The following is a 13,894-nucleotide window of genomic DNA, read 5'->3' as shown; positions in this document are numbered from 1 at the left end:
CTTTCCAACATGTGTAAATAATCGAATTAATCAATATAAATTAAATTAATTTATGAGTGATTAAAAGTATTTCGAGTAGATTTTTTACACATATTCCAAACGAACGAACACGTTAACTCGAAGTATTTTCTAAAAGCAAATTTTCAAAAATCAACTATTTTTATAATTGAACCAGTTTTCGTAGGACTTTAATGGTTTAGTATGTTTATTAAGGTCAAGTGCTCTATCGTTATACCAAGTAAATCGACTAATTTTAAATTTCACAAACGTCAAAAAAACTACTCATTTTCTAAAACTTTGATGAATTTTTAAAAATAAACTACTTGTCGTAAGGCGTTATATTTCAGTAAGTTCAGTAAAAAAAATTCCATAAAAATCGGCTTAAATTTTTTTTCAGCAGTTAATTACAAGAAAACGGCTTGATAGATTTTCACCTAAAACTAATCAGTATCATTCCCAACTAATATCTTTCGAACAGTTTTTGATTTTTTAAAATTGATTCGGTAGTATGATATTAAAAGTGGACGAAAAGTTTAACACTTTTTTCCAAATTACAAAGAAACGCCTGGCCGATCGTCGCACAAAACTGAGAAACGTCGATGAAAGGTCTAATTTTGACAAATGCCAAAAAAACGATACTAATTTTTGCAAACTTTGACGGATTTTTAAAGTTAAATGAGTTGCCGTAGGGGCGTAATATTTTAATATGATCTATATCTATAAGATATTTTTTTCTCTTTTCTGCTATTTATAAAAAAACGGCTTGGCCTATCGTTGCACAAAACTGCTAGTCCTCGTCGAAATACATCGAATGGCTTTTAAATTTTTGAAATCGGTCTAGCCGTTTTTGAGAAAACGTTGATTTACGGCAAAAAATCTGTTCACATACACGCACACACACATACTTTTTCCAAATTTGGTCTCATTCGATTCAGATTGGCTTGAAACGTCGAGGAAACATAAAATTAGCGATTCGGATTTTTTATGAAAACATAAACTTCTCCTTCAAAGTTAAAAAAAAGTTTGTGGTGGACAACCCTTGATAAAAATATATAGTTTATTGAAGTAAAAAGAGTTCCATTTATTTTTCAATTTTGAATTAAATAAAATTAAAATCAAATGAATTTAAAAAAAATATTGAGGGTGGACAACCTTTGATAAAAATAAATAGTATTTTGAAGTAAAAAGAATGTATGTAATCTTTTAATTCCGCATTAAACTAGTGGTGCGCATGGCATCTAGCCTTAAGGCAAATTGCTGGTACTTCCCGTACTAAATATTATTATTTTTTTAAAAATGATTAACATTTTTGAAAAAAATTTACTTCGAAAAAATTAAATTTTTGAGAAACTAGAAATTTGACAAATAATTACCTTTTTTGAAAAAAAAAACAATTTTTTTGGAAAAAAAAATGTTTTCTTCATTTTGACATATTTTGGAAATTCTGAACTTTTTTTCAAAGCAATTGTACTGCTTTAACTGCATAGAGACAAAATGTCAAAGCGCGTAAGCGCCGGGTCGTCATCTAACGAATAAACATGGGTACGGAACCCATAGGAATGTAAACAAAATTGATACTTATTGTTAAAATCTCTATAAAATATCTGATAATCTGATGTGCATATGTCTAATGATCATTTTTGACCGCCAAATGCCTTTTTTTTTTGTTTATTAGATGTCCGAAACCGCTAGACCTGCCTTCATGAAAATTTGATCAGTTATTCATCTTGTCAATACAAGTAAAATGTTTTTTGAATTATTAAAATCGGACGCTCCGATCTCTTAAAAACTGAGTTACCGTTTTTAGCACTTTTTGTCCCGTATCTTCGGAACGGCTAGACCTGCCTTCGCCAAAAACTAATCAGCACATCTCCTTATCAATACGAATCGAATAATAATGTTTTTTGAATTATTTAAATCGGTTGATCGGTATTTCCGAAATCGTCGACGAAAATTTGTATCCGCACACACACACGCACACACACACACATACATCCATTTTTTCTAAGGTATGCCAAAATGTTCAGAAACCTTTCAAACGTAAAGATATATAAAAATTTTCATTTTCATTTTTTTTTTTGCGATTACTATAACTTGCCCTACGGGAAGTTAAAAATTATAATAAAAAAATGATCTCGTAATGAAAAAAATGTGTCAAATGTGTATAAATTGTGTTTTAAAGTAACATTTAACCATTTTCATATGCTCAAAAAAATCTCAACTAAAATTATGTCAAATAAGGGGAAATTAAAACTAAAAGAAAATTGATTCCAAAATTTAAAAAATAAGGGTGGACAACTCTTGATAAAAATAATTAGTTTTTCATAGTAAAAAGAGTTCAATGTATTTTTCAATTTCAAATTATAGAAAGTTCAAAGAAAAAAATTGGTCAAAAATTTAAAAAAAATGTTAGGGGAGGACAAACCTTGAACAAATAAATTGTAATTTAAAGTAAAATTTCTGCTTTTCTTCAACCTCAATAACCTGAACTGAAATTATATCAAAAATATTCAATGATAAAAATATATTGTGTTACTAAAATGGCTATAGAAAAATAAGGGTTGGTTGAAAAACTAAATTTTCAGTGTTGTATGTATTTTTAAAGCCACATTATAAAAAAATAAAAACAAAAAAAATGTCCAAAACTTACAAAAAAAAATTAAGGGTGATGAACTACCCTTAGTACTTAGGAATATGAAAAATAGATAGTTACCGATTCACAGGCCTACTGAATACGCATATCAAATTTGGTAATAATCGGTAAAGCCGTTTCGGGGAACGAACCTTGTGACACGATAATTTTATATATGATATATACACACACATACAAACAATAAACAATATTGTTTAATTTTATATATTCCTGTAAATTAAAATTACTTACCGTTGTTTTGGTGTATAAGGACATTGCTTCAGGCAAAAACCACATTAAACAACAAAATATATTCAAACAACTAATTAATTTATTTTTAGTGAACATTTTTCTAATATTATTTATACTTGTTTGAAACTAATGGCTTTATTTATAAACTACAGGTAAAAGTTGTGACTTTATTACTATTCACTAATTTTTATAGTTTGAATTTAATCTTCTTAATACTACATTAATATTTATAAAATTGTTTGAAGGTTTCACAATTATATTATAAAATATTTACACCTAATTAAAATATATAAATACGTTTAAAATTAAATAAATATTAACTTAAGTAATAAGAAAAAAATCTTCAAATTTGTTATTGATTTTTATTATTATGATGCTGCTAATATTATTAATTTATTAAAAAAAATATTTTACAATTTAAAATTATAAATTATCAGTAAACTGTATTAAATTTGTTAAAATCCAATTTTTTTATCAACAATCCGTTGACTTTATATATTTTTATTTATAAGCACAAAAAATAACAATGTACTGCTGTTTTTACATTTTGAGCAATTTGTCTATTTTTTAAAGAATTAAATATTTATATTCAAATAACTTCATTTGTCTTTTGTTTATAAAAAAACTCTGTCTATTTTTTACCTGAAATTAATTATTAAAAAAACTTCATTCATCTGAATAACTACAATTTAATTTGTTATTAAAAATCTCTGTCTATTTATTTAAATAACTGTAATAATGTGTTATTTAAAACATCTGTCCATTTAAATAACTGTATTATTCGGAAAACTTTGTCTATTGAAATTATTTAAAAACACCAAAAACAACAATATTGCCTATTTATTTAAATAATTGAAATTCTTTGTTATTAAACAAAATATTTATTTATCCATATTATCGATTCGACTGATTCGTTTCATATTCCTACTCTCCTTATATATATAATAATAAATTGTTATAAACAATATACTCGTTTTACATTGATGTAATAATATAATAATTTAATAATGATGATGTTTACAACAATTATTTACGTATTTTTCTTTTCTGTTTATTAATGAAATCTTGAACTTGAAACCTTTGAAACTTACCTTGAAATTGTTGTATGTTATCAGAGATGGATTATAAGAAAGTAATTGAAGGATGCAATAATTTTTATAAATGTTTGTTTTTGTCAGAAAATTTGCTAATTTGCCAATTTGCTAATTTTATCTTTAAATATTATCGGCTCACAGAAAAGTGGTACAATTATATAAAATAATTTGTGTTTGGAATGAAGGCCTTAGGACATACACTTTTTGCAGCTTGATTTAAAATGCCACTTACAATTATAGTAATTGATCGAATTGATAAAATTTATGGATAAATAAATAAAGTGGTGGTGCATGGTATCTTGCCTTAAGGATCTTCCCGTGCCAAAAATTAATATTTTTAAAAAAGACAGAAAACTCTGAAAAAAGTCGATGTTTGTGATTTTTAAAAACTGAAAGAATTGACCTTTTTAAAAAAATTATTTTTTGTTAATATTGAACAATATTGATAATTTGTAAATATTGAACTTTTTTCAAATCAATCGCGATTTTAAATTAGTTGATCCATGTTTTCGAAATCGGCGACGAAAACTTGCATCCGCACACACACACACATACATACACACACATTATCCTTTTTTTTAAGATAAGCCAAAATGTTTAGAAGACCTTAAAACGTAAAGATATGCAAAAAAAAATATTTTCGATTTTTTTGCGATTAGTATATCTTAACCCCATGAAGTTAATAAATATACATACTAAGCTTTGTTTAATAGCAAAAAATTTCAATTTTTAAATAAATATACATTATTTGGTACTTTTGGTGTAAATAAATAATTTATAGTTATTAATAATAATTAGTATTGAATAATTTCAATAGACAAAGTTTACTGAATAATCTATATTCAGTTATTTAAATGAACAGATTATTATAATGACAAATTAAATATTAGTATTCAGATACATAAAGCTTTTTAATATAAAATATTCAGTTATTTAAATACGAGTAGACAGAGATTTTAATAACACATTATTTCAGTTATTCAACTAAACAAAATGTGATTTTAGATTAACGAATAATTTATACCTTTTTTGGCAAAAAAGTATTATTATTGGTGGATTCTGTGTGGGCACCATATTTTATTTACCAATTTTTTTACCACTTTTTACATTCCTAACTCCTTCTGCATAAAATTTCAATTTCTGTGAATTTTCTCTTTGTATAACTCGCCAATTGCCTGTAAACCTTTCAGACCTTCAAATTTCCTTAATTGACGTCCGAATATTGGTCCAATTCGGATTTCCTTTTTGTTTCTACCTATACAAGAGTATTAGTTTAGTTTCACAGAATCATTAAAATCAGTTCTTATAAGTAGATAAAACTTTTATATAACTTGTACAAAAATTAATTTATAATATTATTGTCGCTTGATATCAAGCTGTCAGATAAGAAAAAATAGAACTTTTTTTTCTCATTGCTTAAGGTAAATAAAATTAGAAAAATGTTTAATTTCATTACCAAACAAATTTTATTTTTTCTAACAGATATATTTATCATATGTTTTTCCATAACCAGACCTTTAATTTTCAATCAATGTGTCATTGTGCAGAATCCCCTTTTTGCCCTTTATGGATCCAATTTAGTTTTTTTTTCTTTTTCTACCTACACAAAAACGTTTAATTTCATAAAACAAAGTTTGTGTGCGCCTTGTACAAAAACTAATTTATAATATTCTTACTGCTTAATATCAAGCTGACAGGGAAGGCAGAATACAACTTATTTTTGTCAGAAATTATATGCATTAATAAATGAGTTTTAAGCAAATTTAATTTAATTAGTTTTAAGTAAAAACTAATAAGCTTACAGCTTGATATCAAGCTGACAGAAGTGAATTTTTTTTATTAATTAAGGTGAATAAAATTAGAAAAAAATTTAATTTCATTACCAATGAATTGTTATTTTTCCTCACTGATAAAATAATTATATCAAGACTTCAATAACGTCTTGCAAAAGCCCCTTTTACACTATAGGTCCAATAAACTCTTTTATATTTCTACCTACACAAAAACATTAAATTATTTCCACAAATCTTTAAAACCATTTAATATAAGTGAAAAAACTTTTATGCAATTTGTACAAAATTGAATTTTAAGCAAAAATTTAAATTTCTACGGCTTGATATCAAGCTGACAAGAAAAGGAATTAGCACTTTGTTTCCTTAACAATTTTAATTTCTTTACCAAAGAAATGTTATTTTTTATCACTGTTATAATAATTGCTTGTTCTTTCATCAATATGCATAAAAAATTAGTTATTTATAGAATTATTTTTGCGCTATTTGTTATTTGTTGATTGTTGCGTATGTAAATACCAATAATTATAAACAAAATTTATTCTAGAAACCTGAAAACGCACCAAACTAGTTTATATATATATATATATATATATATATATATATATATATATATAATTTAATTAAAAATTAGTTTATAGACAATATATACTTGGACTCGGATATTGTTTACAACACGATATAGATTTAAAGCACGTTACATAATTACAATTTTATTATTTTGCACGAAACAAAAACAAATTTTGCAATGTTCTTGCATAATGTTGCTAATTTTGACGTAATAACATTTCATTGTATTAGTTTTTCATTAAAAACACATTTGTGAAGAATAAAATTAAATTTAAACAAAGGATTAGGACGTGTTTACATACAGAATCGGCCTCACCCTGGTGTTTAAATGATTTTGATACCATTTTATAGGTCTTTTCGAAAAAATACAATATACCAATTTTCAACTTCCTATCTCATCATTTGGCCGAGATATTAATGAAAACATGTAAAAGTGGCACCCTTTTCAATTTTACTTTTTGCTGGAAATATAAAAGATATCAAAAAAATGTTAATGTCATTCTATTTACACTGATCTTGTCTTTGTTCATAACAAATAATGTGAAAAGATTATTTGTTAGTGCATGAAAAGGTGAAAATAATTTTTCATTTTCCATTTCCTACCAGTACGGCACTTTCGACTGCTTATAAATTAGCATCATTAGAAAGCTGTACATTTTTCTTCTCCTATCCAAAAATTCATTTAAATGTAGAAATGTAAAAGAAACATTTAAAACAGTTTTTATTATTCATTCATATTATATAACAATCAGAGTTTTTTACATACTCTGTGAGTTATATGGCTAAATTATACATAAAAATAATAAAAATAATCACAGAAATAAACAAAAAAATAAAAATAATAATAATAATAATAAATAAATTAATAAAAATGGATTGAAAATAAATAAATAAAAAATGAAAATAACAAATTGTAGTAATTGCTCCAATAAGCAATTGACTATGGAAAACAATTTTTACATTAAGTCTATAGGCTGTTTCTTGCGTAGTCTTCACATAGGTGGATTATCAAGCAGATGAGCCAAAGTTGCTTTAGGATGATCGTGAATTTTAGTATGATGTCTAGTATTGGTATTCTTGATGACATCCACTACAAAAGAGCTGTTGAGGTCATCATGTATGATTTTGTTGCTAACAGGGGCATCAGTAATCGTCCTTAGTGTTTTAGATTGTAATCGTTGAACAAGTCCCACATTTGAATCACTACAACATCAACACAGTTGGATTCCATACGTCTTATAAATTAGAAGATTATTATCTAATGATAATTTTGATTTTCGACCAGTAAGCCAATTTAATTTTGAAATTGTAAGTATAATTTGTTTTATTTTGGCCGCGGTATGCGGCTTCCTGGTTAATCTGCGATCCGTGTGAATACTCAAGTACTTAGCTGTGTCTCTGATTGGTATTTTTTTATTTAATTTATTCTGCAATCTGTTTTACATGAGCATTAACATTAAGCTGAGATTGCTAACAATAAATATCTTACAATATAAACCAGAAGATAGTAGCAACACCCAGCGGCGTGTCTACTAGGTATATATAATACATATTAATAAAAAAGAAAAAAAAAAAAGAAAGGCAAACAAAAAACAACAAATATTCAAATATAACTATATATAAGGTCTTGTGGCAACTTTCTTTTCAATCTGGTGGGCTGACCATCCAGGTAAAAGCTGCTGGCCAATTCATCGAGATGTACGTCAATCCTATTTTTGTGTTTAGAAGCAACCACTGAAATTTGTTCCTTTATTGTGAGCAAGCCTGTGTCTTGATGGATGATTCATGAAGGGGGTGTAGCGAGGAGCGTTTAATATTTGTATATTAACAGTTTATTGTAAACTGAGAGTTCAGAATTTTTATTTAGTAGCCAGTCAATTTTTTTAAAGATTTAATCTAATTGCTGTTTTTTATTAATTATATGTATTTTCCAATTTAATTTCCTGTCCAGGTGGATGCCAAGGTATTTCACCGACTCCTTGGAAGGAATCATTGTATTGAAGTTCAACCTCAGGGCATATTTGATTGCGTAGTGTGAATGTTACATGGACCGATCTTGAGCTGTTGACCTGTATTTGCTACAGTGAAAACCATTTTTCAGCTTTGTTGAGATGTTGCTGAAGATTGCACGATGCTGTCAATAGAATTTGTTTACGGCATAATACACGTATCATTAGCAAATGTGGTTACACTTGCGTCCGTAGAGATAGGAAAATCTGCTGTATAAATTAAGGCACCCCAGAATATATATTAGTGATATTTGAGTTTGTATTAGCTATACTGACAAAAAAATTCTATTTTGTAGATAGGATTTTATCAGTTGTAATAAAGTATCTGAAAGACATCTTCACAATTTGTACATTAGGCCTGTGTGCCAGACTTTGTCAAATGCCTTCATGAGATCTTAGAAAGCTGCGGGATATTTACAATCCTATGGACTAGCTCTATAGTAGAATGTTTGTCGCGGAACCCGAATTGGTGGCTTTGAATTAAATCTTGATCCTGCAGGATAACTTTGATTCGCCAAAGGATCAGTTTTTCAAAAAGTTTTGAAATGCAGAGCAGCAAACTGATCGGCCTGTAAGATGAAAGGAGATGAGGGTACTTTCCTGGTTTAGTAATTAAAATGATTTTTGCTATTTTCCATACCTGGGGAAAAGTTTTTAGCCTCAGTATTGAGTTGAAAATTATTGTAATCATTCTAATAGCTTGATCGGGTCATTTTTTCAACAAGGTGATAGAAATTTTATCTAGTCCTGGAGATTTTTTTGCATTGGCTTTCAGGATTTGTTGCTTTACTTTATTTACTGTGAATCGTTAAACAGGCTGGGTTACAGTCAACGGCGTGTTCTGTAGAAATTCGTAGATAAACGTAGTTTCATTTGGATCGCATGTACTCGGGTAGGGCTGAAAAGTGAGGCGTAAACGTTCGGCAAATTCATCAGTTTTTTTTTAGGACTTCTTGCTCAAGAACCATCTGATTTTCTTAATGGTGAATAGGTATAGTGGGTCGTTTTAGTTTTTTGGTCGCTCTCCAGAGAGAATAATTTGTATCACTGCATCCTGAAAGATTATGCAGATAATTTTTAAAAGAATCATTTTTATAATTTATTATTAATACTTTGAGATCCTTGCACGCTCCGTTGAATTTTTGTTTGTCTTCGGGTGATTGGCAAATTACCAGATTTGCCAAATTTTTAGTAGTGTTCTTTTATGTGCTATAGTTTTTTTAATGTCAATTGGCAGGGAGTGGTTGTTTGAATGATCCATTTGTGGAGTTGATGTCTTGACTGCTTCAAGAATTATATTTGTAAAGTTTTTTAGTCCATTATTCAAATCAGTTTCGCTTTTCAGACGAATATTACAAGTTATATTGCTTTCTACCTCTTTTTAGAAAAGGTTCCAATATGTGAATTTATTTGTGATAGAACTTGAAATTTTGGCCGGTGTTTGAGTCGAGTATAGAAGGATTGAAAAAATCAATAAGATCTGGAATTTTGTTTAAATCACCTGGCCAGTAAGTGGGCTTACCCGTTGAAAATGCTCTGAGGTCATTATTACTAACCGCATTATATAATTGTCGGCCTCTCGGGGTGATCAATCTCGAACCCCAGAATGTGTGTTTAGCATTAAAATCTCCGCCAGCAATGAACATATTTCCAAGGCTTTCGAAAGATTTTGAAAACTGATTTTCTGTAATTAACATAATATCTATGTTATTGTTCGATAGAAAATATTTAAGTTCTTGGACATGATTGCTCAAGCCGTTCGAATTCCATAAGCAAATTTTTAGTTGTATAGACATTATTATTTGTTATTTTTTAAAATAGTCGTGTGTAAATTAAGCATTGTGCACATTTGTTCTGTCAATAATTTTGCCATATTTTTTAGTTCGGTAAGGTCGTTTGTTATATTATTTGTATTGTTATCAGTGTTATTACTGTAGCCGATGTTGTTGTTGATTGTGTTCGTTGCGTCTTCGGGTAGTGTTGCACTGTTTCTGGCAATGCGAAAGTTAATCCTGGTCTTAGGATATGATTTGAAGTAGAGTTTGGAATCGTGGTGGATTTTTGTCGTAAAGGAGGATATTTTCTTTGGAAATGTTCTCTATAGATGCTACAGCCTTTGTATTTGGCGGGGTTATCCTCTCCACAAAGGGCACATTTGACTTGATCGACCTTTTTTCCTATTTACACGATTTTGTACAATGATCTTGAGCACATTTCACGCGTCTTGGGGTGCGGAGACAGTAATTTCTTGTGTGGCCGTACCTTTGACAGCGTGTATATTGAAAACGTCTTAGATTCGATTTGCACTTTAGTTCTGTATAAGTAATCGATTTAATAAAAGTCTTTATTTTTCGGATTTTTTTCTAATTCAACTGTAGGCATATTCGAAGGATATTTTGAAATTATGCTTTTTATGTTTGCGATATGAACTATTTTGTGACCTAACTCTTCAATTTTGTCTTTAAGCAATTTGGTGTCCGTGCTGTAACGTAGATTTTTTACCACAATTTTGATCGTTCGTTTGCTTTTTTCTTGGAATGAGTGTAGTTGTGTATCTTTCTCCTTTAGTACCTTTAGAATTTTGTAAAGATTTGCTATTTTCCAGATTGATTTTTACCTGAGAATGAGAAGAACTGATCAGTTTTAGGCTATATTGTTTCTGGGCTTCGTCTTCGAATTGCACTAGCGGTTTGATAACTCCTACTTTATGGATAAATATTGGAGGAGGCCTGCTGGATTGTGTTTTTTTTTCTTTCGAGTTTCTGACGGTAAGGCGGTATTTTTTGCTAAAACTTTACTATAATTTTTTGTGGGAGTCGGATTGATCCAATAATCCTTGGAGGTCACTTTCTTTGCAGTGTCATTATTAGATAATGATTCACTTTGGTGTCGTTTTTTATTCATAGCAACTTTCCATTCTTGATTGCTGTCAAGATTTTGTGAACTGCATTTAAGCGGACGGATTGGCTACCTGACAAGCAGCTAACGATTTGGTATCTAATTCCAAATTGTTTTCAATATGATTCATATTTTGTTTGTTGTTATTTACAGTGGACGATTTAGAAATCAGTCCCGAAGTAGAAGGTTCACTGACTAATTCCGCATTATTTTCAATGTTTTTATTTTACTTTTTATGTTTAACAATAAATTTTGGTACCTGCCTCGAAGATTCAGCAGAGTTCAAAGGTTGTTTATTGCATTTGATAACGAACGGTTTGTGTGTCTGCCTCAGAGTTGAGGGGTCAGAGTCTAGTTTCATATTGTTTTCATTTGTGTGCAGGTTCTGTTGATTGCGTATTATGTTTTATTCTTTCGAGATGTCGTTGAACAAATTCACTATTGGTGTGTGAAGTATAATAAAGTACTTCGTTCGTTTCTACTAGTGGTAGTGAACATTGAAGTTCTGTTATATTATAATTTTCTGTTGGTTCTAATATATTTATAAACTGTACGATTGTACAAAATGTATACCCTTACGAGTAACATTTGTTATGACTTTTTAAAACACTGCACTGATGTTAGTGTATGTTTTTCTGAATTCACTAGAACTAGATAATAAGCATTGCGTAATTTCACATAAACTATTCAACTTGTACACTTGACAATATTTACCGGGAGGTCTTACCTGCTCGGTAGCTGACGAACGAAAGATTGGTATTTTTTGTCTTTCATTTATGTACACAGTTTGACAAGTTAGCTTATTAAGCGTGAAGGTAAAATGAGTTGACTTTGTGTCATTAATTTTGATGCGCCATTTCTTTGTCCAGGTTTCTATTTCATTGAGATGATTTTGTATGATATTAGAAGCAAGAGTAGGATTTTCATTGCTAGCCAAAATCGCAATATCGTCAACAAAAGTAGCAGTCGTAGAGCTCGTCATGGTTGGAAAATCACTTGAATATGTGAGGTACAAAAAAGGACCTAAAGCGCTCCCTTGCGGAACACTCGATTTTATGGGTAAAAGTGTTGAAGATTTACAATTATTTCTATCTTTATATCATCTGTTAGTTAAGTACGATTCCAAAATTTTATGAAAGCAAGGCGGCAGCAACCATTAAATTTTTGTTAAAAGGCCTTCATGCCATACTTTATCGAAAGCCTGGCTTACATTGAGAAACACTGCTTAGCAATATTTTTTGGATTCGAAAGTTTTGTGAGTTGAATTCACAATTCTGTAGCACTGTTGGATCGTAGAATGCTGATTGCGAAATCCAAATTGATGACAAGGTAATATATTACATTCGGATACTATATCTTCAAGCAATAGTTTCTCAAAAACCTTCGACAGAATGGGTAAAAGATTAATTGGTCCGTAGGACGTAACCATACTTGTATCTTTTCCGTTTTTCGGTATCATTTCAATAACGGATATTTTAAAAAACTTAGGCCAGTATTTCAATCTCAGCATTGAATTAAATATGTAAGTTATGAAAATATACGCTTTAATTGGTGATTCTTTTAACATTTTGGATGAAATATTGTCAATCCCAGGAGATTTTGTACTATTCAGTTTAGCAATTACTAAAACAATCTTCTTCAGAGAGTAATTTTTTTTCTTGAAGTTGACAGAATTATGTGGTGAGTGAGACTGTGGATACAAGTTATATATATATTAGATTCAGCTGCATGCGGTTGAAAAACTGAACTAAGATACTTAGCAAAAAGTTCTGCTTTTTCCTTGTTATCTCTTGCCCAGCAACCGGCTGTTTCATTCCGTATAGGTGGATTTCTGATGCACGGCTTATTTCTAGACTTAATGGGACGCTGAATAGAATTATCGAAGCGATTGAGGAAAGACACGTAGTTGACGAAGCCAATATAATTTAATTATTTAAGCTTAGTTTTGAGCTTATTGTTTAAATTATTAAAAATATTTCTGTCTAAGGGTGTGTGTCTGTTTTTCCATTTTTGCCTGAACTTCCTTTTATTGGCAATTAACTTCTTAATCTTCAAGGATATACCTGAATGAGACGATGATTCAAGAATAATTTTATTGAGTAATTCGATTGCAGTTTCGATTTCTGTCTCGGTTTTCAGCCTTGTTTGACGATTTATATTGTTAACAACTCTAGTACGAAATATTTCCCAGTTTGTCTTTTTATTGCAAAATCTTGGATTGCGAGAGAAATTAGAAAAAGTGTATCTGATACTGGCTATTATTGGCGAATGTTTGGAAGAAAGATCATAACTAGAATGTACTTCTGCGTAAGATGGGTTTATATCGTTAGTTATAAAAAAAAACAATAAATCAGGCTGTTTTCTGGGATCACAAATAATTTTGTTGCTGAATAACAATAAACATTTGTCTTCCTTTGGGATTTATTAGCCTGGATCCCCAATGCTATTAAAAGTGTGTTTGCTATTAAAATCTCCCCCTACCAAGAACTTGGATACTAAAGACTCGAAGACTTCATAAAATTCACCACTATCGATCACACCTAGGAAACTTCTACTCTTCCTTGCATCCAATGGAGCAGGCAAATCGGACAAAGCCAATCAAGGTGCAAGGAGCTGAGGAACAACACTGAGCTCAACAAGGCATCAACC

The 13,894-nt window shown here is 29.5% G+C and overlaps 1 protein-coding gene across 1 annotated transcript in view; it reads right to left on the bottom strand.

Moving 5' to 3' along the window:
* The window catches only part of LOC113380676 (lipase 3-like), a 30,647-nt gene extending 18,420 nt beyond the window's left edge, over positions 1–12,227 (bottom strand). Inside the window, exons 1-3 of the mRNA XM_026619827.1 lie at positions 11,973–12,227; positions 10,850–10,964; positions 10,280–10,524 (exon numbers count right to left, since the gene is read on the bottom strand). Of these exons, the coding sequence (XP_026475612.1) occupies positions 10,280–10,524; positions 10,850–10,964; positions 11,973–12,227 (615 nt within the window). The remainder of the gene's footprint in view (positions 1–10,279; positions 10,525–10,849; positions 10,965–11,972) is intronic.
* Positions 12,228–13,894: the final 1,667 nt, after the last annotated feature.

The sequence above is a fragment of the Ctenocephalides felis genome, unplaced genomic scaffold (genome assembly GCF_003426905.1).
Source record: "Ctenocephalides felis isolate EL2017-DRISC unplaced genomic scaffold, ASM342690v1 CF-g0.4_SCAFFOLD_02304, whole genome shotgun sequence".
Lineage (NCBI taxonomy): Eukaryota > Metazoa > Arthropoda > Insecta > Siphonaptera > Pulicidae > Ctenocephalides > Ctenocephalides felis.
This window is presented reverse-complemented; position numbering and strand designations above follow the sequence as displayed.